The 27,748-nt window shown below is 33.6% G+C and overlaps 1 protein-coding gene across 6 annotated transcripts in view; it reads right to left on the minus strand.

The window, feature by feature from the left end:
• Nucleotides 1-27,748, minus strand: part of HECTD1 (HECT domain E3 ubiquitin protein ligase 1) — a 77,349-nt gene that overhangs the window by 25,113 nt on the left and 24,488 nt on the right. For 4 of the 6 annotated variants that reach the window (XM_027521765.1, XM_027521767.1, XM_027521762.1 and 1 more), the window contains exons 9-26: nucleotides 26,287-26,401; nucleotides 25,222-25,396; nucleotides 21,712-21,850; nucleotides 21,362-21,532; nucleotides 16,481-16,703; nucleotides 15,722-15,985; nucleotides 15,526-15,602; nucleotides 12,786-12,920; nucleotides 12,120-12,266; nucleotides 11,187-11,281; nucleotides 9,898-10,003; nucleotides 8,035-8,169; nucleotides 7,381-7,520; nucleotides 6,777-7,100; nucleotides 5,678-5,844; nucleotides 5,413-5,589; nucleotides 1,523-2,359; nucleotides 610-831 (exon numbers count right to left, since the gene is read on the minus strand). In XM_027521765.1, the coding sequence (XP_027377566.1) occupies nucleotides 610-831; nucleotides 1,523-2,359; nucleotides 5,413-5,589; nucleotides 5,678-5,844; nucleotides 6,777-7,100; nucleotides 7,381-7,520; nucleotides 8,035-8,169; nucleotides 9,898-10,003; nucleotides 11,187-11,281; nucleotides 12,120-12,266; nucleotides 12,786-12,920; nucleotides 15,526-15,602; nucleotides 15,722-15,985; nucleotides 16,481-16,703; nucleotides 21,362-21,532; nucleotides 21,712-21,850; nucleotides 25,222-25,396; nucleotides 26,287-26,401 (3,649 nt within the window). The remainder of the gene's footprint in view (nucleotides 1-609; nucleotides 832-1,522; nucleotides 2,360-5,412; nucleotides 5,590-5,677; nucleotides 5,845-6,776; nucleotides 7,101-7,380; nucleotides 7,521-8,034; nucleotides 8,170-9,897; nucleotides 10,004-11,186; nucleotides 11,282-12,119; nucleotides 12,267-12,785; nucleotides 12,921-15,525; nucleotides 15,603-15,721; nucleotides 15,986-16,480; nucleotides 16,704-21,361; nucleotides 21,533-21,711; nucleotides 21,851-25,221; nucleotides 25,397-26,286; nucleotides 26,402-27,748) is intronic. The other 2 variants (XM_027521766.1, XM_027521768.1) reach the window with 2 other exon arrangements.

Genomic DNA, 27,748 nt, shown 5'->3' on the forward strand with positions numbered 1-27,748 from the left:
GTGGAAACTTCCAGTTTACAGCCAGTCAGTGAGAAGCACAGATAACAATCTGAATTTGTGATTAGTGACTAAAGGGGCAAAGGTGAGGGGTGGGCAGTGTTGGAGATCTGAGACTTTAAGCTGTGGAATCTGATACGATCTCCAGGTAAGCAGGTAGTGTCAGAATTGTGGGAAAGCTTTACACACACTTGGTGGTCAGAGGTGCAGAAGTGAAGCTGTCTGTGAGCAGGGTACTGAAAGTACACAAGACACACAGGAGTATTTTTCCTTACATTATAATGTACAGACAATTATTAATTTACAAAGCTCATTAGTCTATCACACTTCTTTTCTTATAAAGATGTCAAATTATTACGGTTCTTCTAATAAAACTTCACTAGTGACAAAAAAGCCAAGAAAAGGATGACACACAGAAGTTCCTAGATGTCTATTTACAACCAGATAATTTAACAGTTCTTCATATCACTTTGAGTTTTTTCATCACATATAAAGCTGCCATATTTATAAGAGAGAATCATCCTTTTCTAATCAAAAATTTAGAACACCCCAGGAGAAAAATGTGATAAAAACATCACCACATAAATATCAATATTTGATACTGTAACTTACCATATAAGGAATATTCTGCTTCCTGACCTGTGTCACTCTCACTGGAGGTTGATGTGAGGCTGGTGGTTAAAGTATTACTTAAAGACTGACCCACTGATAAAACTGTTGTTGCTGTAGCTACATTGCTGCTGCCAGTAACACTGGATGTTGACATAGTCACTGTCGATGTAGTACCGGGTGTGGTCAAATTAGGGAAACTCTGAGCACCCATAAGAGGAGAAGCTAAGGATAAGAATGAAGCAAATTAGTACAAAAAAGGGAGGATTGTGTAAACCTGAGAAAAACTACATTGTATATTTAGAAAAAATAATGCGGTCATGAAACACTGATTATTAAAAGGCTGAAAAGCAACAACTTTGGGAACCCAACTGAAATCCAACTAGAAGTTCTTGTTTTTATAGTATTATTATTTTTTAGAATGTTAAGCCTAGCTTTTAAAATAAGTGAAGCAGGCACTGAAATTACTCCCAATGGTATTTTCCAAGGGAATTACTTTGACCCATTGGTAGCTTTAATTAGAATTTAAAACTTTCATAAGCTAGTATCAATTCAGGACCTAAGTAAAAGTTATGCCAGTATTACGCTCCGATTTCAGCTGACTCTGATGATAGTTAATAGCCATCTATTTCCTCTGGTAATTAACAATCAGAGGAGTGAAAAACAGAAACGTGTTATTTTATTCTTCAGAATTAGAATAAGAGGTTCTTTATCAGGTCCTGATCAGAATTCTTAAAATGTCACAATTCTACAGAACTTAACCTTGTATTCCTGAAGTGCTAAACGTGACACAGTCGTATATAACAGGGTTTAATGATCTGGTTAAAGACTAGAGCCAGAATCCACTAAACAAATCCTACTTTGCACCCCTCAGAGTGGAAAAAGCATTGGGTTCTATAAGGAAAAGCTCACTTACTTGCTGTGCTCATCACATTCCTCCCCAAAGTATTAGTGTTGTTATCACTGCTGCTTCGGCTTAGATTCATGTTGTTGGTGGCGTTAGTCCGTGCTATGTTTGCCACTCTCCTTACAAAACTCTCCAAGCTAGATGTTTCTCTTGAGGACAGGTTAGGTACACTTGCACTAGAGCTCATAGGGGCCCCGGCAGCCAACAAAGAACTCACTGACAGTCTGTTACTTGCTGAAGAGCTAAGGGGCCGTTGCGAAGCTGCTTCTTTATTAGTTAACTCAGATACTGAACTAACATCAGGAGAACTAACACTAACAATTCCCATGGATATTGCACTAGACTCCCCAGGAGTACGAGCAGAACTATCAGGGCCTAACTTTCTTTCAGCATTTTCACTTCCCGTTTCCGCTGTTAAGGTGCTGGTACTTGCACTGGAAGATGACCCTACTTCTGTTTGAGGGACGTTTTCAGCAGATGAAAGAACAACAATTGGTTCATGGACATCAGCTCCTGAAACTATACTGTGTTCCATTACAATTTCTGATCTCCGTTCCGTTTTGGTCGAACCCAAGCTGATGTCGCTGCTACTGGCCACGCTACACACAGAACTGCTGCTTCCTTTTCTACTTGAGGAGCCTGCAGCAGCAGATGTCTTGTCTGGACAGTTGTTTTTCACCAAGCTGCTCCATGATTGCGTTGTGCCTGAAACAGTGGATGAAACAGGTTTGGGTGATGCCACTGTATCAGGGTCGTACCCTGGTGCAAGCTTGAGGTCAAATTTTCCTTCTGCGCCCATACGGTAAGAGTTTGAGCCACCAGCATCCCAGGTGACATCAATCCAGCCTGGAAAGGGACAGGAGTTTGTGAGACCCAGCAGAAAGCAGATAGGAGCGTGTCAGACAGTAGCTCCACAATATGGGATCAGCTTTTCATCAGTGCTGTACTTCTCTGAATTTCTAGTCATCTAAGGTCTGCCAACTAAAATTGAATCCTTCTGTTTCTCTTATTTCTGAATTCTTTGTTAATATTTAAAAACAACATAAGGGTCACGTTTATAACTACTGGAGTATCTTTCAAGGGGAAGAACCGTTAAAAATCGTAAAAAAGATGGATAAAAATGGTAAACTATTGCAACTTCAGCAAGTATACATGAAATCTAAGTAAAAGCTTTTTTAGTTGCTAAATATGATCATGTGGTCAAATGTTTATAGAAAAAGTGCTGGCTTAACCATTAATTTCTAAGTTTGGGCTAAATCCTGTAATTGACGGACAAAATGTTCATTTATCACTGTAGAAATTCTAGGCCACTAGCTCAAATAACACTAAGTTAGCATTTCGGTTGTGTTCTCAAAGTTCAGTGGTTACTTGGTTCTCTTATGATTAAAATTAATAAATTTGAATAAGCACAAAATTCTAAAACCAAAATTTTAAAAGTATGCTAAGCTCTTTTATTAGATAGAACCTATATGATAAAGCTAACAACATGAAAAGGACTAATGAGCATAATATTAAACCTATATTTACTTATACTTGGAAAAAAATACTTCTTTTTTAAAAATGGAATTAATTTCCAAAAACAAAATAAACTGCCTATTAGAAATAAAATTAGTATAAATTTTACAATCTCATTTTAGTGTTATAAGCTAATTACTTCAGGGAAAAAAAAGCACATAAAAATAGTCTTTAAAAACTTTAAAAGTACTTTACCCACACACACACACACACACACACATACTCTCATGCATACATGCACACACACATGCCAAGTTCATACATGTTTACAATGAAACTCAGAGGGGTTTAAGTAATATTAAATTACCTGTGGGGATTATCTGCATACAAGTTGTTTGAGAGGAAACTGACTGCCCCAAATCTACATAATCTAGTTTAGATGAGATTTCAATTGCCTCAATTTATCCTGTATGCTGAATTAACCTCTGAAGAATCAACTTTTAACTATCTCTTCTGCAACATGGAAAAGTGTGAGAAAAGGAAAAGTTCAAAAGCATACCCCAATCCCGAATTAAAATTACATTTGTATCATATTAACTGGTCCCAAAATATACTGATAACTTATTTCATAGCACATGTCAAAATCTGTAACTGTATGTTTTATCTGTTTTACCAGAAAGCATGGGATCGTACTTTTTTGTTGACCACTGCGTATCTGAAGTCTAATAGAGTACCTTTACATAATAGGCACTCATATTTGTGTGATAAATTAAAAAATGGATATTCCTACAAACACAAATGTTCTTTAGAAAGGGAAGAGATTTGACACAGCGTAGAAAAATAACTAATAAATGTAAACCATTCAATTATGCTTCAGAATAATTTAAACACTCCCATCAGTGTTTAAACTGATCACTGACAGGAACTCAGAAAGGGTACATATCCAAAACTAGATATTTACAAAACTCTGAAGTCCTCTTTAGATAAAAAGAGTTAGCAACTAGCCATTAATAAAAATGGTAAGCTTAAGTATTTGAAAGCTAAGAATTCTCTATGACGTTAACGGTTTTAAGGTATGGCTTTTCTGCATTTGTCAGATAAGCAAAAATAAGCCTTTCTTATATGCTAAATTCTGAAATTAAGATTCCAATTTTCCTATATAGTTGCTTCACTTGACTCCAAACCAAGAAAAACACACAGTGCTTATATATCCCTAAATGGCTCACACATTTAAAAGTCAAACATTTTAGGGGAAATAGACTATTAACTAAGTATCATTAAGATGTGCAAAAACAAGAACATTGGAAATTTCTGAATTGAACTATTATTATTCAAGTATTATTATTTTTTATGCATTTTGGCAGCTGCATACATGCTCATTCACTATAAACCTGCTATGATGATAATCTGAAATTAGGGTACAACTAAACAGAAATGCATTTTGTAATGTAATTTCAGGGACAGAATTTTAAATGTAGTAAAATTTAGTAAATGTAGAATTTACTACATTTTAAATGTAGTAAAATGTAGAATTTTAAATGTTTTTTTTTAAAAGCAAAAAGAGTTTAAGTAAACAGATGCTTTTATCACATAGTTAAGATATCAAATTGTTAGTCATTCTCTTCAGCATTGTCACTTTTATTATCTTTTGGTGTAAATTGACAATATGAACATTTTATTTTTTAAATGGTAGGCAAAATTCGTAAGAACCACCACTGGTTAGGCAAATTATCCACTAATAAATGAGCCTTTTAGGTTATAAGAAAAAAATCTAGCCACTATAGTTCCTTCTGGGAGTTAATAGCATAAAGTGGGTATGAACTTCCTTAAAATCTACAGAATCAAAAGTTAAAATGAACTGGATTTTAGAAAATATTGCTTACGGAACACGAAAGTTTAATATCCCAAAGAAAAACTGGTAGACTGAGAAACATTTTGAAATATAATTAACTAATAAATGAAAATGCTACAATTTTTGTTCTGTACTTTACTGAAAAGTGTTTAACTTAAAAACACTAATGCTTTTTCTTCTATATGACTTATAATTGAACAAAAAAATTTTGCCTGATTTTTGTGAGGCTAACAAGATAAAGAAAAGCATAAGAAATTAAGATCAATGGAAACTTATGAATAATAAACTAAAAAAAAGATACAAAAGGAGCAGAAAAATATGTCTTTTAGGGTATTCACCTTATCCTAACTTATTCATAAAAATTACTTCAAATTATTAGCAGTAAGTTTTGAGTCAAAACCTAAGAATTAAAAACTTTTCCACTGTCTAAGTAAATGATTTTTCCATTTTAACATAAAACCAATAGATGGGTTTTTCTTATTATTCCTGGAACATTTATTCAATTTATAAACTACCTCAAAATAACAAAAGAAAAATATTTTGTGATGTAAATACTCAATTTCTACATTACAAACGCTAAGCACCTACTCACCATTATGCAGTTCTCCTGTGACCGTGCCTTCTCCCTGTGGGCTGCCATCCTGATCACGCCATTTCCAATCAAGGCCTCTGATCACACGAGCCCCTGGAACCATGTACTTCAGTACCTGGGAGCGAACTAGACGTCTCTGTCGTCTAAGATTAGCTTCTGCTTCCTTAGCTGCTTTTCCTGTAACGTAGAAATTAGAGAAATACAGTCAAAGTCACCTTCTATAATTGTTTTAATAAGTTAGAAAAACCTACTGTTCTCTCTTTACCTAGCTGATCTTCACATACTCCATTTACAGTGCCATAAAGTTCAAATCCAGATAGTGAGAGATAGTGGGTCTGTCCACTTGCATTCTTTCCCATCTGTTTAATTCTCACATGTCGCCACCCTTGTTTCTCATCCTTTGGTGGATCAAGAGGCCAGGTGGCTGTTGACCTGTGAATTTTAGGGAAAATATTACATACGAAAAATATGCTTAAGGTAGCAAAGATCTTTTTTACATAATAGAAAATTATGTGAAAAACAAAGTAACTTTCACGTTCAGCCAACAGTTTGTTACACAAAATTCAAGAAATCAAAGAAGAAAAATAGCAGTTAAGAAAATGAAAAATGAAATGTTAAATGTATATGATTAATTTGACTCATAACTCTAAAAGATTTATAATTAATAAAATCCAAAGAAATAAGAAATTTTATGAGTAACAAATGTCTTTATGATAAAAAAGATATTTAAATTTTGCAAAATTTTAAATGAGATATTAAAACAGCAACTTTAAAGCTTGAAAATATTACCTATTAATCATGTTAAGAAGCTCCCTCCATACATCAAATACACAAAATAATTTAATCTACACTCTACCTACTCCTCAAAATGTGCCACAATATACAATTAAACAGTATTAGAACTAAATTTTTTAGAAACATAATGCTGACTTTCTGCCTGTAAAAAAACATATATATGATCAATATATAAAATTTAGGAAAACAGATACATAAAATAAGACAGATCAATAGTCACTGTTAATTTGTCAAACATTCACATACATTGTGTGAATAAATGGATAGTTTAGTTAAAAAGTTAATTCTTTTTTTTGCTTTTATCAGTGTGCTATATACACATATATACAGCTATGTATCAACTTCTTTTTAAATAAGTTCAGCTTCTACTAAAGTTTAAAGAATTTGATGGCTTTCATAAAGTCATTTTTCAAAGTTTTAACACCTAAATTATAGTATCAAGTGGTATTTTTAGCAAGAAAATCTTGTTTCAGGATCTCATAAAATAGAGAGCTCTAAAAGGATACAGTTATGAAAATAAACAAAGCTCTTTACTGAATTTTCCAATTTACAAAGACTCCTCAACTAACCCTGGTTCATTGAGACTGCAGTCATCAACATGGGTATACAAAGAAGTCCAGTTCTGTCCATCTTTGGATACCTGGAAAACCCAATTTCTCAGTGCAGACCTTCCATAACCACGAGCATGACGAAGTGTATATGCTGATGGTATCACCCAAAGACCCAGATCTATGGCAAACCAGGCATTCTTATCATCATTGCTATGACAATTTAAAGCTGAATTGTCACGACTCAGTATGTCTTCTAAGCGGCCATAAGGTAGATTTCGTCCTTCTGATGATGTTACTACTACAAGTCCATAAGCAGCTGGATTAACCCATTCATATGCAGTTCTACATAAAAACAAAGAAAATACTCTTAAACAGTGTTAACAGTTAACACTTTTTATAACTGCATTTGTTCAGACTACTTTTCCACATAAAATTATATTAAGAAAAATTCTATATTTAATAATTTAAGCAACTTTTCTTCATAAAAGAAAAATTTGGACGGTCTTAAATTTAACCTAAAAGATGAAATTCCTAGAACGACAGAATATTCAGGGTGGTTTCTACTACCTAAATTTCTTTTCCAGGATAATATTTTCAATCTACATTAAACAGAGTGACTTACTTGGCATTTGTTCCAATCCAGTAAATGATTCCATTTTCATCAAAATCATGCTGGTGTCGAAATATAAAATTTTGGCCTTCTCTTAATTTTCGAACAAAAACAAATGAAGATCGGTCAAAATCGTACCACTGCTTTGCTACCTAACCAAAGAAAATATGGAAGACACCTTAATGATGATATTTTGAAGTTCACTGCCCACTTTGTAACTAACCCTTTAATGTGATTTTTTAAAATAATCAATATTCATTAAAAAATACTTGAAAAAGAAAAATAACTAGAAAATTCCCTAACCACAGCACCCCACTATTAATACCAGAGAGTATTTCTTTAGTCTATTATTTCAACAGACAGAGTAAAACAAAGTCTCAATAACTGTACAAAAACATTTTTCTCTTATCAGTCTGTATATTATGATAGCCAAATAATAGTCAAACTAATTGAAATAATTACCAAATTTATATTCCTTTACTTATTAGCATTAAGTTTTTGCTCATTGTTTTAGTAGAACAAATAACTATAATAGACATCTTTATGAAGAAATCATTTATAGTCTAAACATTATTTTCTAAAATGGAATTCCCAAATCACTTTTCTAAAGGGCTAAACCACAGCAAAAAAAGCTTATTTCACACCATGTGCTTGCTAGAAACTCACCATTTTTAAGAGATACTGTTCCAGAGATTCCACTGTAGCTAAGGGTTCCATCTTCAACATTCTGCCAGTCCTGTCTATTAATGCAGTTTCACCAGGTGCGCGTTCCAACCGGAATCTTAACCTTCTTGTAAGTATCTACACAGAAATGATTAAAATGCTTCAGGGAACACTGTGCTTTTATCTTAACATTTTGAAAATGAGAAATGTTACATAACACAGCAATTGAGATTAATAAAGTATAGCCATAAAGGGAGTTAACAGTATCTGTTTCCTACTATATGTTTTAAAGAGGTGCACTGAATAAGTAATATTTTCAAGAAACAAACTACTTATCTCTAAACAACTTCAAACATACATGGTTTAAATAAAATTATTATAAATCACTTAACAGATTAACAGAAATATCACAGCCTTAACTGATAACTTGCAATTTTCCAAGTAAGTTATAAAAAGCAGCTAATTAACTTATGCTATTAAAGTGAGAATATATTAAATAATCTGTGGCTAATAAACTGAAAAAATGACATTTTAATAGCTTCCAATCCAATGTTTCAGTAAATAAAACAAGTATGTGCTTCATTTCTGCATAAATTTTAACTAATTTCTATAGCTACAGAATTAAACATTTATATGTACATTTGGGGAGCATTTTAGACTACAAGATTAACAGAGGGCACATCCCTAGTTTTCCTGTCTTTGTATCTTGCACAGTCTCCTGAAATGATATACATACAATAAAAGATGCTGATGGTCCTATGATTGTATAAGTATAAGCTGGGAAATCGCCAGTCTTTGAGACTATTTCTATCTCATTCATCTATCAAAGATAAAACCTTTAAAATAATAGACAAAAATCCCCTTGTTCCTCTATAATGTTCTGTTTGAAGTAAAGCAAAAAGTAGACCTCTACAACTTATTTAATATATGTACCATGTCAGATATAGTAACAACACTGTAACTCTCTGAACAAGCTTTCTAGTCTGGAAATCTAGTGCCTTTGGTAACACTAATGGGTTCTTGAGGGAACGCTAAGTTTTTTGAACTGAGTAGGCATTGTTAGTGCAAATATAGTTTTTTAGTCACTTATTAAAGGCTGTATCTAAAAGAAACTATTTGATGCAGAGAAATGCAAAAAAGGTCAAATAAAGCAAAACTCAAGCCCAAATAACCTGTAAGTAAATACTAAAGTAACCTACAGAAAAGGTAAAGATCTGTTTTGGGATATTAGCAGTAAGAATATTTGTTTTTTTGTTCATATTGGGATACTAGATGCTAACATAAGGATAATTTAATGAATTAATAAGAAAGACAACCAAATAATATTTAAGAAGAAAACAGGCTTTTTATGAAACCATGTGATAATGGCAGATTTCCAAAAGAATCAATAGAAACAGCTAAGGAAGGCCATCTCTACTCAGTGACATACAGAAAACAAGAAAAAAAAAAACGTGCCTGAAACATTTTCACATTTTCTTACATGCTGAGTTACACAGAGATGAAGGGACTTAATTCATAAATAGATGGGACTTAACTCTAGAACAAAAGGATTTTCTTTTTTGTTTTCCAACTGAGAGTGTCATTTTCCACTTATGATCTATTAAATATGATTTACTACTAACAATAAACATTGAAATACCAATACATTCAAGAGTCATTAAAAAGAACAATCAAAAGGCACTGAGGGTTGAAGAATTTAACTATTAAGCAAGCATTAAACAATGATTTATCACAATTTGTTTAGACAATCACAATCTTTCTTTAATAAAATATAACATTTTTTGTTTTGTTTTGTTTTTTTTTAAGAAAAGTAAGACTGCTTCTAAATGCATTTAGCAATAACAGCAATTGCATTTTCATGGTTACCTGGAGGTTATAAGTGGATCCTGGTGTATCATACAAATGGAGAGGTAGACGTTCAATAGACTCTAGTACAGCTATTAACTTTCGGATTAATGCAACAGCTGGTCGGCTAGGAAAACAAGTAATTGTTAAGAACTTCCACATAAGTTCAAACTAAAGTTTATACAGGATCTGCAATAGCCAACCTCATACAGACCCCTATTTTCTGTATTAATGCAAAGTGAAGTCTAGTTTTGCATTAGACTATAACTGAGTAAACAAAGATAAACTCATAACTCAATTTCTTTACTTACTGAACTATTTCATTTTTCATATGAAACTTTCACAACTGCATTCAAAGTAATGCATAATTTAACGTGCATTTTATTTTTTAAAGTTTAAACAATTTTATTATATAATATTGATACATATAACAGAATATATAAAGCAATGAAGTTTGGAAAATGATAGTATTGTTAGCAAGGCAACACTGGTAAAATATTTCTGGAAAATAACATGACAAGTTATATCAAGAAGTTTTAAAAATTCATCAACTCACTAAAACTATTTAAAGCAATTTATATAAAAAGACATTTCCACCAAGACAAGTATATTTCAGTATTAGCAATAATTTGCAAAGAGTTAGTATGTTTAATAGACTAATGTTTCAATAAACGATTACATGTCCATATAATATAATACACACTCATTTAAAATGGTATTTAAAATTAATGGAATTGAATTTCATTTATTATTTTAAAAATTCAGTCACATTCAAAAGTAAATAAAATCATAAAATGAACCTTTATCAACTCACAACCCAGCTCAATAGTTACATATTAATGGCCAATTGATTTCTAGCTATATCCCCAATCATTTCTCCCCTTTCCATGTACTTTGAAGAAAATGTCAAGGCATTTCACCCAGAAATACTCTTGAGTATGTACCTCTACAGAAGAAGTTTTAAAAAATAAAATCGTATCATCACCACACCTAAAAGGAATGAATACTTACTACTTAATATCATCAAATATATAATCAGTGTTTAGATGTCCAGTTGTATCTTAAAGATTATCTAATTTAAATAAGTGGTCAGTTGCATTCACAGAAGACATGGATATTTTTCTTTTATTCCATTAGATTAAAAAATACTTTTTAAAAATCTTTCCTTTTTTATATATTTATAAGTTACTCTTGTACTGAATAAAAAAGTTCCTATTTTGTATATGAACACTATAATAGACAATTTCAAAGGAAACCTATCAACTTACAAACACTTCAAACATGAAATTAGAAGAAATCTGGGGACTTACCTTTCATCATCTTCATTTTCACTAAAGGCTGTTTTAAAAACATTTATTCTTTCTACCAGTTGACTGCAATCTTGTTTCATATCTAAATCCATGCTCTTAAAAAAAAAAAAAAGTTTTATGGCTGATATTGAAATTAATAAAAAATACCAAATATGAATATTAATATACATTACAAAATTATCAATGCAATCTAAGGGAAATCATTATTTTCTTTCAATTAAAATTTTTTATTATATGACCAGTAGATCATAGCTAATATCTTCAATGTTAAAATGGATAGCAATTACATTCCTTTCCTCAAAGTGTATACAAGCTACTTTCAGATTATTTATGAACATTTTACATTTTAACAGTACTATTTACATTAATTAGTATTAGAAAAAATGACTGGTATATCAAAAAAATGATTTCATAGACATTATTAAGTCATATAAAGTGATGATATATCAAGATAATTGTAATAAAGGAAAAAATTTTATCACAATAAAGAGATATTAACACAGACTAAACTGAAGGGACACATAAGGCTACTGGTAAATATTGATACCTGTCAAATATTCACATGAACTTCCTAAACTGTCACTGCTCATAACTTAATCTTATCCAAATATTTTAGGTATTTAAAAAGGCCTACAGACTAACTCTATTTTACAAAAGTTATGAGGAAATCAGAGCAGTAAATAATGTTAAAGCGTTCTTTTTTTCAAACAAATCTTGAATAAATTATAATCAGGCAACTAAAAAAAATCCAAACTCAATTGTTTAATTCAACTGGCTCAAACTACTGATAAAACTTAATGGCTGGAGAAATTATAGATGTTAACGTTTACTACAGTTTTTAATACTCCTTGATAAAATAAAGTAAACCTTGTTCTGTCAAAAGTGTAGCTACAAATAATTTTCTAATTATACACTTCATTCTGTACTACTTACATTGTTTAAAACAGTAAGAAGCGCTTGCACCAAGCCACTACTGCACATCTCATATGGTGAAATTGTGTTTTCATCCTTCAAAAGTACAATCAGATTTTCTAAAGCTGTCTTCATTAAATCTCTCCAAGTGTTCTCACTCTCAATACACTAAAAGAAAAAAGAAATTTTAAATAAGGATGATGAAAAAACCCAATAGGTCTTAATATACTTAATTTATCAGAACATCAATTACTATGAAGTTAGACATTAAACAAGATTAAGAAATTCAAATTATTAATGCAAATTTTCTCTACCAGACTTGGCAATCTCTTTTGTAAAGGGCTGATTATAAATATCTTAGGCTTCACAGGCCACGTATCTTGGTCACACCTGTTTAATTCTGTCATTGTAGCCACTATAGCAGTTACAGACAATGGGAAATAAATGAGTGTGGCTGTGTGCAATAAAACTACTACGGAAAAACAATTTTACACATTCATATAATTTTCAGAAATCATGATATGTTGTTATTATTTTTGGTACGTGTTCAACCATTTAGAAATAAAACCATACAAAATTTAACCCACGGGTGATAATTTGCTGACTCCCTAATCAATATCCGAATAGTAAGGATAAAGAAGAAAAATTAAGATGACTGCGTGTCATAAAATCTACAGGATAACATACTTGTCTATTTGTATGAAGTTCCCAAGATGACTCTAACTGAGTTGCTATGTTTCTGAGGGTTACCACTACTCCACGAGGCATGCTTTCAACAGCTTTAAAGTGGTCGTCATATAAATCTCGAGCCATAGTTCGTACCTACCAAAATAAAAATAGTAAATGTGAACTTTTACTACAATTAATAATTTTACCAAATCTTCCTTTTAAATATATAACCTTTAAAGTTAAAATGTTTGGCTAGTTTCAAGATCCAAAAAATGTTACTACTTCTATCCATGTACATCAAAAAGATTTAATGGTTAAAAAACCACTCTAGCAGATTTTAGGCAACTCAAAGAACATATAATTTTAATTTTTGGTTATTCAAACTTTATGTTCATATACTAAATAGAAGCTTATTTCATTTAAATAAAATTAAAGCTATAAAAGGTACCTCTGCTCTTTTTTAACAATCTGTTTGATAGTGAACCAATTAGAAAATACAAATAAGCAAAAATAAAAGGAGAGAAAAAAGAAAAGAAAATTAAGCCATCTATAATTCCATCAACTGAAGTTGAACCTTTTAACATTCCAGGGTATAGTTTAACTTGATATGTCTTTCTTCTATTTACATTATATTATTCACACAAAATATGATGCTCATGTATTTATATATTACATCAAGAGCAAGAATGACTATTGTCAGTTTGGGCACTAATTACCCCTCATTTAAATTAAAGTAATATTATTTGAGAAAGGAACCCACACATGTCCAAGGCTTGGGTCTGATGAAATTTTGTACATAACACTGTTTTTATGATTTATTACTATTTTATTTATATCACAAACTAACCTAGCATAGCTCTAATGTTAATAGAAAAAATTTTGCTCTCTACATGAATTAATAATATGTTAGTATTCTATTTTAGTATGCCTCTTAGAATTAAAAGGTAAGTAAGTTCTGAATATCAGGCAACAGTGAAGAAACTATTCCTTTATAAACAGTATTAAGAAATAAAAACAGGTTAAAACTGTGTGTATACAAAATTATTTTTTATATTTTATCTACTACTTTATAATAAAATTATTTACCTAAAGTTAGTATATTTTGATAGATACAGCTTTCACACACACAAGAATAACCACATGATCACTGAGTTACTACTGATTTCAAGAAATTGAATGAATAATTGTATTTTTTTTAAGAAAATTAAATTAGAGGACTGAGACTGTGCTCTCTTTGATCTACTTTTCTTTTGTATTATAAAGCTCATTTCCCTGTGAGTTAATCTAGATTTGGGTGGTTAATACAATTTCCTGGTGGCTCAGACAGTAAAGAATCTGCCTGCAATGCAGGAGACCCAGGTTCAATCCCTGGGTTGAGAAGATCCCGTGGAGACGGGAATGGCAACACACTCCAATATTCTTGCTTGGAAAATTCCATGGACAGATACAGTCCATAAGTCGCAAAGAGTCAGATACAACTGAGCAACTAACACTTTCACATTTTATTCCAAAAAACTCCTGAGATAGCTGAGTGGTAGTTTATAAAGAATTTAAGAGTTGAGCTTCATCATTTGAGAATTTCATACCTGTGAAATCAACTAGTCACTCAAATTTATTTGCAATCCACAAATCAATACTTGTAGCACTTTTCACAGTTATTTGTGGGCATGTGTATGCAGCGCAGCAAAAACTTAAAAAATGTGACCACAGCCTCACAGGAACCTACACCTGTTATTTCTCCAAGAAGCAATTCACGGAAACTTTATAGAACTACCATGAAAAAAGTAAATTGTATTTAGTCCAAATTCCTTTTACCATACAAAGGCTACCTTCAATTGAGATATTTCTTCCTCAAATGCCCTTAAGGTATCCTGAATTGGAAGGAATCTGTAGCTTCACAGTCTACATTTACAACTGGAAATTATTATATGTAATAATTAATGTCTTCATAAATCATATATAGTGCTTCTAGTAAAATCCCTTACTACTATTTCTATGGCCAAAGCCATGCAAACACAAGTACCCTCCCATCTCAATCACTCAAAGGCATTCTTTACATACTGTATGAAAAAATTATATCATTATTATATGTAAAATAAAAATGTGTCATCAGAAGATAATGAATCTAACTATGAGATTTTACTTTCTTTTTTAAAAATAAAAAAATTCAATAACAATTGATATGTCAGATGGAAACATAATGGATTTATTAAAAAATGCATACTAAATGGACAGAATTTAAAAATTAGTAATATGAGTCAATAACATTTGCTTCTGTATCTTTTTGAGAGGTGACTTCATCTAAGATGGCCATTAAACTAAGTATCAAATTATCTGGGTCTAGATCCAGGAATTCAAACTGCTTCATCACAAAGTATTTAATCAGGATTACGAAATATAATAATGCATATTCAATCCCCCTGTATCACTAAAAATACAACTATCATTAATTAAAGCATAAGTTTAAAGCTTTGGTGACATTAAAAACTTAAGATGATTTTAAAATAATTTAGATTTTATTCTTTATCTCATCAATTTTATTTCTATTTTAATATTGGTGTTTAGTGTATATACAGAAAATGACTAAATGTATACATATTATGAAAAGTGAGATAATGAGCACTGAAAAAGGAAAACTAAAAATACATTAGACTAGGGTAGCCTATGTTACATGCCTCAGGTTCTGAACTGCCAATAATCTACCTCTAAAACCCTATGTCAGTGTAAAAGACAAAATAATCAAATTCTACAAATTTACCTTTTGCTTAGTTTTTTCTAATTTAGATTTTAGTTTTCTTCCTCTTTTGCCAGTCCAGCCAGTCACAAATTCTGAACCTTAAAAAGAAAAAAAAAGACATTTCACAGAATGTATTTTGTGAAATTTAACAATTTATGTGCAATTTAACATATTCATTCATTCTTATTCTGCTGAACTGACATACCTACATACTTACCCAGAGAAGTTTCTGCAGTAAATGAATGCCTGGTTCCTCTATTAGATTCAAACACAAATCCAGGTAAATCTTCTTTCAATACTGTTGCTTGCTGGCCATCTGAGTTATGAATAGCAATTTCTCCTTCCTTCAAACATGTTAGTGACCAATTCCCTACGGTGAGTTTAGTGGGTCCTGGCGCTGAGAGTATAGGTTGACTTGAAGTAGATGGCTTTACTTGGCCTCGTGCTCTTTGTAACTTCTCTAAGAATTCACTTCTACTTTCTATAAAGACAAAATGTTTGTTTTAAAACTTCATTCCTTTCAAATATACCATTAAAAAAAATGAAACCACCTACTGGAATATCAGTTTTATTAAAAAAAAAAATTCACTAAAGTTTTGTTCCTTGATATACTCTTACTAATTTGCTATTATTTAGGTTCAGGCATAAAAACAATCCTCTGGCCAAAATTTTTTGAAGTAGAAGGCTTTCGGGAAAATATACAATTAGAGACAGCATCAAACATGTGCAATTCATTACTGCATGATAAGAGGAACCTTTACCTAAAAGCATGGTGCGAGTAATCCTTGTCTCATACTATAGAAAGACATGAAATGCTTTCATGGTACACTCACTTTCTCTGGTGATATTAAAGAAAGGGCCATATGATCATCAAGGATATGCTACTGCTTTGACAATGGTGGCAGAAATGAGCAGAAAAACAAATTATCAAAATTATAGAAACTAGTAAAAGGATTTTGTAGAAACAAAGTATTACCTGAACTATCCGATCCACCTTCGGGACTACCACTTGAATACATGGTGGCTAGTTTTCCATCCAAGATAAATCTAAACCATCCATTACTGCCATTAGACAATTCCAAGGCTGCTGCATCACTCCATATATACAAGCAGTCCCTTCCCCTAATGATGGACCAATCTCTCCAATGATATGGTTTACCTTGCTGCAATTCTTTAGCATCTTCCTGTGGTTCATCTTCCTGAATGTGTAAAATTATTCAATGAAATGTAGAAAATAATTTATATTTCAAATATTTGTAAGTATTTATAAAAACATGACCATGAATCAAATTTAGAATTAAAACATCCTGAATATAATATTCATCTGCCTGTAGTTTAACATTTATCATGATTCAACTAATTATCTATAATCTTACAAGTCCGTCTTAAAAATGGTTAAGAAATTCACATGACCTAAGTTATGACATTTCCAGGTATATAGGTAAAGAAAACAAATGGATTAGTTCTTAACACAATTGTCTAACTATCTATGACTTGATAAACTCACTGTTTCCCTGGGCCTAAGAGATTATTTGTAAAAAAATGGATATTTACACTAAATCAATGGTATCCAAACCTAGCAGTGTAAAAGAACCACCAGAGATGTGTTTTATCAGTAAACTGTAAGGCCCCACCCTTAGCCAAGTGAATCAAATGTACTGGATCATTCCTATAATGATAAAAATGTTAGTTATAACATGTTTAAAACAAATAATTTGTAAACACTGTTTGACTAGCCTGGCATCCTACAAGTTTTGATTTTGTTGATAACAATATTAAGAATATTCATCATCAACATATGATCTTGGCAAGTGTGTGCATGCATGCATGTATAGGTAAAGTATTTTTAAACTTTTATAGACTTATTATACTTAAAAAAACTTGAAGGGATCTCCCTGATGGTCCAGTGGTTAAGAATCTGCCTTCCAATGCAGGGAATTTGGTTCCATACTAGTTCCCTAATTGGGGAACTAGGATCCCACATGCCATGGAGCAACTAAGCCCACGCCACAGCTACTGAGCCTCCATGCTTCAGAGTGTGAGCACCTCAACTAAAGTACGTGCACCTCAATGAAAGATCCTGCATGATGCAACAAAGAGCCAGTGTGCTATAATGAAGACCTGACACAGCCAAATAAATAAATATTTTTAAAAATTGTAATGCATCTTCACATGTTTCTTCCCTGAAGTAGTAGTAGTTTATAACACTAAAATAAGATTGTAAAATATGGATTATAAGTTTCTCTAATGTAAGTACTTGTGGTCCAGACCATGATAGATTAATACAGATTAAGGCTTGACTATCCATTGTAAATAAATTAAAAACCAGAGAAAATACATGAAAAAGTGTTTTCAGATACCAGACAACAAGCAACACAGGATTGCATGATCTCCTAGAAAACAGAAACAAATACGGTAAGCCTAAGGTAAGCCTCCTAGGCTCAGAGAGTTTTCTGGTTAAGGTCTTAAGAAAAGGGAACACAGAGTCAAACAGTGTAAGGAAATCTGTCTTTGAAGAGATTAAGGCAAATGGAATACGCATGGTAGATGAGTTCAGGATCAGGAAGTCAAGCAAAAAAGACCTCTAGAAATGTGCAAAGTGATCTCCAGGACATCTCTACTGAGTATCAGACCACCTGTATACAGGTGATGTTACACATAAGGCTGGGCAAAGAACGATTTGAAAACAGTAAGCTGGAAAAGTCAGAAGTCACACATGGTGATCATACGTTAGCATTCCAAACAGCCATAGTGGAAAATCCTCATACCAACAGTAAAGACTTTTTCCAAATCTGATGATAACTGTAAGCCCACAGAGCAGAGAAAATTAAATAATCCTGAGCCGGGGCAGACCCCCACATGTGCATGCACACATACAAGCTAAACACAGCTGCTGCTGCTGCTGCTGCTGCTAAGTCGCTTCAGTCGTGTCCAACTCTATGCGACCCCATAGATGGCAGCCCACCAGGCTCCCCCGTCCCTGGGATTCTCCAGGCAAGAACACTGGAGTGGGTTGACATTTCCTTCTCCAATGCATGAAAATGAAAAGTGAAAGTGAAGACACTTCTTGTCATGTCCGACTCTTAGCGACCCCATGGACTGCAGACTACCAGGCTCCTCCGTCTATGGGACTTTCCAGGCAAGAGTACTGGAGTGGGTTGCCATTGCCTTCTCTGAAACACAGCTAAGCACATGAAAGACAAATTGCTAAAAACAAGTTATAAAGTCTTAAGAATAGCCAGAGGAAGAAAAGATTCAATATACACAAAGGAACAAGATAAAAAAATAAGGCAAACTTAACAGTATATAACACTTCGCACATCCAGTGACAATGGAGTATCTCTTCAAGTACTAAAAAAAGGCTGGCCAAGAATCCCTGTAGGCACTGAAAATGTCCGTTAAAAATCAAGGCCAGGACTTCTCTGGTAGTCCAGTGGTTAAGAATCCACCTGCCAATGCAGGGGACACAGGTTTGAACCCTGGTCCGGGAAGACAGAGCAACTAAGTCCATTCACCATAACTGCTGAGCCCACACACCCTAGAGCCCATGCTCTACAATAAGAGAAGCCACTACAATGAGACCACGTATGGAAAAGAAGCCCCTATACTCCAACTAGAAAAGACCAGGCGCATAGCAACAAAGATTCAGTACAGCCGAAATAAATAGGGGGGCAAAAGCAGTCCAGTGGTTAGGACTGCTGCCACAACAGGGGGCACAGGTTCGATCCCTGATTGGGGAACTAAGATCCCACAAGCCATGCAGCATGGCCAAAAAAAAAAAAATACTTTCAGACAAATAAAATTCCGAAGAATTTTCTGCCTTGTCTTGTCATTTTCTAAATAATGCATTTTGAAGAATAAAAGTTTAATTTTAATGAAAACAATTTACTGATTTTTTTGGTGGTTGTTCTTTTATAATATAATCTTTTAATGTCCTATCTAAAAAACCTCTGGCAGACTCAAGGTCACTAAGATTTTCTTTTTTCCTCTATAAGCCTTACAATTTTAGCCCATAAATGTTAGTTCATGATTTATTCTCTGTTAAAAGGGGCGAGATTTCTTATTTCTGCATATTATCCACTTGTTCAAGCATAATTTTTCAATCGCCCTTTACTGACTGAATGACCTTAGCACTTGTTTGAACAATTGATCGTATATGTGTGGGTCATTAATCTATTTTTACACCACTAGCACACTTTCTTAGTTACTACAGCTTTCTTTCAAAGGATGCTTTGGCTATTCCAGGTTCCTATAATATAAATGTAGAATTTGCTTGTTAATTTCTACAAAGACTGTTGGAATCTGTAACCTATCTCTTGAAAGAATTCCAGGGGGATGAACCCCGATAACGCTTCTTATTTGGTTTATGTTAAATGTCCAGTAATTTAGGAAATATACACATTCATCCTTAACCAGGAAGGATTCTACAAGTACAATCCATACTCTTATCATTCTCTCAAAAATAGTATTACTCAGTCGCTAATACTTAGGAAGCATTCACTAAATGGCAGGACTTAACCCTTGCTGGCACTCGGTAGAGACAGATAAGGTGTATTTTTTGACATGCAATCTAAAGCAAGAATTATCAATAGGCACTGAAACCAGTGGATAAAAGTTTAATGAGAAACAGCGTATCTCCACAGTCTCAAAATTATCTCCCCATAAATTACTTACTAATTACAAAAGGAAAAAGTATCTTTACAATACAGAAACCTGGCAGAGGCAAACATGACAAACGGATCCAAGTTAACTATCAGCAGGAGAGCAAACAGACATCATATGCCTCTTAGAAGGCACATTTTAAACAGTAGTAAATCGCCGTAACATCACCACAGTAGCCTTTCTGCTAAAAACACACAGCTTGAATCAAATCATGAAGAAACATGGCACAAACACAATGTAAGGATCGTTGTCCAAATTAAGTGATCTCTCCTCCTCAAAAACATGCCAGGGCTATAAAACAGAAAGCTCAGAAATGGAACAACATGATGACTAAATGTAATGTGCTCCTGGACTGGATTCTGTAAGTGTGAGGTGGAGAGGTACGCAGGTTGTTAGGCGCAGGCGGGGTTTGCTATTAGAGACAACAGCAAAGTGGAATAAGTCTCTGGATTAGATTAATATTTTTTTATAAATATTAAATTTCCTGATTTTGATAACTATACTAGGATTATATCTGGAGAAGGAAATGGCAATCCACTCCACTCCACTCTTGCCTGGAAAATCCCATGGACGGAGGAGCCTGATAGGCTGTAGTCCATGGGGCTACAAAGAGTCGGACACGACTGAGCCACTTCACTTCACTTCACTTCACTTCACTAGGATTATATAAGACAATGTCCTGGTTTTGTGGTGAAGAATTTAGGTATAAAAAGGGACACAATGTATCCTATTTCTCTTAAATAATATATTTTATTCTATTTATTTTTATTTCTGGCCATGCTGAGCGGCTTGTGGGGTCTTAGTTTCCCAACCAGGAATTGAATGCAGCACTAGGTAGTGAAAGCGCAGAGTCCCAACCATTAGACCACCACAAAATTCCCTCAAATAATATATTTTAAACGAGCATGCACATACATTGTCTTTGTAAGTAATTAAGCAAATGGGGCAAAATGTCAGTAGTTAGTGATTTTGGATAGAGAATATCCTGATATTCTTTATATGCAACTTTTTTGCAAGTTTTAAGTTTTATTCATGATACATTTTAAAAGAAAAGTGACCAAATTTTTAAAAACTACAGTATGACTCCATATTGCCATTATTTTGTCAAATTGTCAAAACCCGTCATGATTGGAACTACATTTCTTCAAAAGAAACCCTATTCCTGATAGATACTATTGCAATCAACATCACTCACTTTTTCTGGTTTTGATTCCTCTTCATTCTCATCATCAGAAGAAGGACCTGCCAAAGTGGACACTTTGCTAATAACACCAAGTCTGGCTAGCTGATCCAAAAATATATCGCCACCTTTATCTACTAAATCCCTTATGATTTGCAAAGCCAGCAAGTGGCCATCATCATCATCCTGGGGAGAAAAAGAAGGAAATTAAAAGAAAATGGTAAAAATAAGTTTAGCTGCATGGAATAGGCAAATGCACTCATTTGCACAGACAAAATGATTTAATTAAATTAGAATGCAACTAATTTTACTACTATTTAATGAAATTAAAACTACAGAAGTTTCAAAAAAGACAATAAACTTACCTCTTGATCAAGAACAGTTGCAGTGATTTCCACTAGTACTGTAGGCAAATTGTGACCAACATCAGAATCACAAACTTCTTTTAAGAGTGCTTCAGAGCAAAAATGAATCATTTTTCGAATCAGAGCAAGACTTGCTTTCCTTGAAAAGAAAAAAAAAAGGACTTTTAGGTAGCCATAATAAGCTAAAATTTAAAAAAAAAAATTAATGAAAATTAAAATATCCAATTTAAGTTTTAAACAGTCTGCTGAAAATATACTTAATATAAGAATACTATTAGTAAGAACCTACTGAATAGCACACGGAACTGCATTCAGTACTATGTAATGACCTATATGGCAAGATAATATTTTTAAAAAGTGGATATATGTTTATATAACTGCCTCACTTTGCTGTACAGCAGAAACTAACACAACGTTGTAAATCAACTATACTCCAAAAAAAAAAAAATTTTTTAATACAAAACCAAAGACAATACTAAAACTAGGTACACATTCATTTTTTAGGTAATTTCATTTTTTATTATTAATTGAGCTCATTAAAACAAATTATTTTTGTAATTTACTTACATGTGCTATGTCATATTTAAGCAGCATTACTGCTAACATTCCATGATAATTTTAGAAAATCAAAAATTGCACAATTACTGATGAATGGTGTCTATAACTCCAAATACAAAACTCTTAAAACACCTGATGGTTTATATTGAAATCAAATTTTTAATTAAGCATTTTCGTCCTTTGTCAAACTTAAGAATGTTCATTATAACTATATTCTCTAAATAAGATCCTAGTAACCCCATGCCCTCAAATATTCCCATTGTTAACACCTTGCATGACTCCTTTCCCTTCTATTTATCTACTGCTTTGCTCAGAGCATAGGAGATACTCAATAAAGTCACATAAACTAACCTCAACTTTATAATAAGCAAATTGTTCTTTTAAAATAGAAGAAACACATAACCACAGACATTAAAATGATAATACACTGGTCTATTACATAAAAGTTAGTAATTCATTTAACACACGTTTTCTGAGCATCTACCAATAGTCTGAGCACCAAGCTGTAGATATCATTGCCCTTGAAGTGACTTCTCCACAGGAAAGGTGGAGAGGCAAAAATCACGACCGAGATCTAAGAGAGGCGTGTGACGCAGATGTATTCCCTCAGAATGTGGCCTTCATGTATTTCACAACTCTCCCTAGGTGAATTTCATAAAACTATGCATTCCTTAAATTTAAAATATCCTTTATTACAAATTCAAGTACATAACAGAATACAGTAGGCAAAAGGAGGACAAACTGGCCTAACTGGATCAGGTCCTTCTAGTGTTTGTTAATACCTATGTATATATGGTTGTAAAATCAGTATTTATGTATAATAATAGTTTTATGTTCTGATTTATCTCAATTAAAATAACATAAGAACATTCACACGTTGTCTACCTATCTGGCTACTATCACTATCATGCTGAAACATTATGAGCCAGAACACTTGTATGTATTTTAAAAACTTTACATGTCATTTAATCCACCCAACAAACCCTATGAAGTAGTTTTATCAGCTCAGTTTTACAGAGGAAAAAAAAAAGGACACAAAGAAAGCTAAGTCTACTAAGGTTAGAGAGCTAATAAATTAAGAGCCTCAACTCAAACTAATCTCTTAACCAATTCACCATGCATAATATACATAAAATAAAATTGTCCTATTTAACAGTATTATATAAATTGTGAGCATTTAGCTTACAGACTTTTCAATCAATACAATAAATAGTATTATTTTTATATTATTAATATATTTAATACTATTATTATTTCATATACTGTATATTATTTTTATACAGTTTTATTTCTTCAGTAGAGGGATTCTTTGATCCAGGAGTCTAAACATTTTCATACATACTGAATGTGCATCAGTATGGAATCCATACTTGGCAAACGGATTTTTTAAAAATCTATTAAGTGACAACATGGATGGACCTCAAGGGCACTGTGCTAAGTGAATAAGCCAGAGAAAGACAAATATGGCCTCATTTAACCTAAACACAGCTTTAGAGTGGAGACAGAGAATAAAACAAAAAGCTCAAAGACCAAGATTTCAGACAGTATAAACTCTATGAAGACGGTAAAACATTATGATTGACATGAAAAATGCCTTAGGGGTAAATTTAAATGGGGTGGATATCTGTCACTGGACATAAGCATTTGAACTGAGGCCTGAATGAAGCAGCCCGCCATTCAAAGGCTCCGGAGACTGATAAGGCTCCACCAAAGTGAGCTAAGTGCAAAAGCCTCAAGGTAAGAATGGACATAGGAAGTTTCAAAAACAGAAAGAAGGTTAGCATAGTTTAAGTGCAGTAGACTAGGGGTTAGATAGTACTAAATGCAGTCAGAGAGCTGACTGGGACTTAAACAAGACACCTTCACAGCCTGAGTGTTAAGGAGTTAGGTTTTATTTAAGGCCAATTAAAAACTACTTGGCTTCCCAAGTGGCTCAGCAGAAAAGAATCCGCCTGCCAAGCAGGAGATGCAAGTTCAATCCCCAGGTCGGGAAGATCCCTGGAGAAGGAAATGTCAACCCACTCCAGTATTTTTGCCTGGAGAATCCCATGGACAGAGGAGCCTGGCAGGCTACAGTCCGTGGGGTTGCAGAAGAGTCAGACATGGCTTAGTGACTAAAAGAAGAAGAAGCTACTGGAGGGTTTAAATCAGGTGATGTGACATGATTTAAAAATGAATTCAGTCTAATATGTAGGAACAGACTGTAGAAGGACAAGACAGAAAAAGAGGAGAAAGACTAGGTAAAAGGCAAGTATAGCAGCCAAACTACAGACGATGGTACTTTGGACCAGAGTATTAGCAACAGATGGACAAACATGGCAGACTTTAAAAACACCATAGAGGGAGAGCCACCAGGACCCATGTCAGGATGAAATGACCCATAACTTCATGCCTTTGTACATATTCTTGTTCACTGACCCTTCTAAATCTATCTCCCTAGAAAACTTCCAAGTATCCTTTAAACCCCAACTGAAATCTCATTTCTGCATAAAATCTCCAATTTGCCCAGCCAATTAGTTATTAAATCGTTTATTTCCCAGGGAATATATGTTTAATCTACCACTTACCACTCTATATTATCACTCATGTCTTCCTTATTAGCTTGCAAGGGTAAAGAGGGCCAAGTCCTAATTCTCTGGGTAACTCCTCTAGTGGCCGGCTTACACTGACTCTATCAAAAAGGCCTCCTAAAGCTCAATAAATGTTAGCTGTACTTAAAATTTTTCTCTAGAGTTGATATTCAGAGAGTTACAAAAACTGTGTTAGGTTAGTTTTCTTGACTTTCTAAACTACTTCTCTTAAGTCAGATCATCAGAAGGAAAGATTTAATTCTCCAATCTAATTTTTATTCTTACCATACCTTTTCAATATTAAAATAATATCACATTCTTCTGGAAAAGGGAGATAGATAAAGCTACATAAATAGTAAATACAAATAGTATGAATAACTACCTTATTGAAGGCAGCATAGTCTGTTGAAATGTTTGTGCAAACACTGGCAGTAACCTTTTCAAGTATATAGGTGCCATTTCTGGATCTCCTTTCGGCTCATTACATTCTTCTTCATCTTTATTTGTATCTTTCTTTTTCTTATCATCCCCTTTATTAACTGGACACATCCAATCACCTATAGACAAATATTGTTCAATAAAATACATTTTTTGGAAAATTTTTCAGGGAAAAACATATTAAAATGTACTCAATGATAGCTATCCTAATTAACAACAATCAAATTAGCATACTGTATCTATCAAAGTGGAGAAGGCAATGGCACCCCACTCCAGTATTCTTGCCTGGAAAATCCCATGGACGGAGGAGCCCGGTAGGCTGCAGTCCATGGGGTCGCGAAGAGTCAGACACGACTGAGCGACTTCACTTTCACTTTCATGCATTGGAGAAGCAAATGGCAACCCACTCCAGTGTTCTTGCCTGGAGAATCCCAGGGACGGGGGAGCCTGGTGGGCTGCCGTCTATGGGGTCGCACACAGTCGGACACGACTGAAGTGACTTAGCATAGCTTAGCATAGCATCTATCAAAGATGTTCATAAAAATACTAAAGAACATTAGTACCTCCAATGAGTTGAATCACAACTTAAGGAGATAATTTTGGATACTCTCAGTTCAGTTCAGTCACTCAGCCGTGTTCGACTCTTTGTGACCCCATGAAAAATTCCAAAAATATTTCAGAGACTCTGCATTCATCTACTTTGTGAAAACTTAAAAATTTGGTCAAAGTATTTTGTCTACACAATAACCAACTATTCTTTATGACATTCCCACACCCTTAAACTTGTGATTTGGTCTTTTTGGAATCATGCAGCCACAGTCTCAAAGAACATAGAACAGTACACTGTTACAGGTTTATCAAATATAAGAGTGTGCGTATAAAATCACTTGACTTCAAGGAAATTATTTCCTTATATTAGGTAGTACATTTGTCTACAAAAAGCTACTTTTATGGAAGTGAAGCTGAAAAGTAATAGCAGATGCATAAAAGGAAAGATACTACTACTCACCTGGAGACTGAAGAATAGCTACTACTTCACTATGGCCCCTCTCCCGAGCTTTATCTAATGGAGTTTTCCCATCTTCATCTCTCAGATCTGGATTTGCACCATGCCGTAACAGAGTCTAGAAAAGAAAAGCATTTAATATGGATGTTAGTGATCAACACCTTATTTCTTCAATGTACAGTTCTGCAACCTTCAACTGCATCCACATCCTTCATAATGCAGATTTACAGAATCACTTAAGCAGGTTATCAATTCAAACCTCTGCCTTTGCTCACAACTCTAAAGTTGTTTATTTATATCTTGCAACACCTTATTTCTTCAATGTACAGTTCTGCAACCTTCAACTGCATCCACATCCTTCTTAATGCAGATTTACAGAATCACTTAAGCAGGTTATCAATTCAAATCTCTGCCTTTGCACACAACTCTAAAGTTGTTTATTTATATCTTGAAAAAAGTATAGATTAATTTCACTTGGTTATTTATTAACATCTCAAATTAAGTTTGTTCACATCTGAATCTGTCATCTTCTCCATCAAGCCTCTCCTCTCAATTTCTTTAACAGAGGTACTAGCATTCAGTCTGTACAACAGAGAATGCTGTCATCTGTGCCATGAAGAGTTTAGTGACACAGAGTTTCTGAGAGTGCCCTAGCAGACAGGATTTTTCACCCAAGTTACTAAAATCCATTCCACAATTTTTGTTGCATGGACAGGTAATAATAACTATGCTGTAACTTCTATCTGGCCAACACCAATTCTAAGACTTTCCTATTTAAAACATGTTAAAATGTGTATGGTGGGAGGTAGTATCTTGGAATCAATTAAAAAACAGAAGAACCTGTGAAGAATGATGTGTGTGTGTGTTAGTCGCTTAGTCGTGTCCAACTCTTTGCAACTCCATAGACTGAAGCCCACCAGGCCCCACTGTCCATGGGATTCTACAGGCAAGAACACTGGAGTGGGTTGACACTTCCTTCTCCAAAAGGAACTATCGAAAGAAAGAAAGTGAAGTCGTTCAGTCGTGTCCACCTCTTTATAACCCCATGGACTGTAGCCTACCAGGCTCCCGCATCCATGGAATTTTCCAGGAAAGAGTACTGGAGTGGGTTGCCATTTCCTTCTCCAGAAGAATGATAAAACGTGTTAAATGCTTAAGACCCTGGCTGGCACAGAATAAGTGGTTAATGAGTACCTATTATATCATTATTAGTAATGGCAGCTATAGTTCATTATGGGCTAATATATAATCAAAATAGGTTAAGATTAGATGCAATTCATTTGGCTCTTTCTCCCTCTCAGATACCTATAACTGAAAACCAGCATGGGTTAAAAAAAAAAAAATGCTCAATAAAATTTTTTACTACCCTTGGAAATATCATTCCCTCTAAAAATTAACCAATTCAAGCCAACAGATGTTGAGCTTGAAGAGATCACCTAGAAGGCTAAGTTATTAACAAAAAAAT

The sequence above is a fragment of the Bos indicus x Bos taurus genome, chromosome 21 (genome assembly GCF_003369695.1).
Source record: "Bos indicus x Bos taurus breed Angus x Brahman F1 hybrid chromosome 21, Bos_hybrid_MaternalHap_v2.0, whole genome shotgun sequence".
Taxonomy (NCBI): domain Eukaryota; kingdom Metazoa; phylum Chordata; class Mammalia; order Artiodactyla; family Bovidae; genus Bos; species Bos indicus x Bos taurus.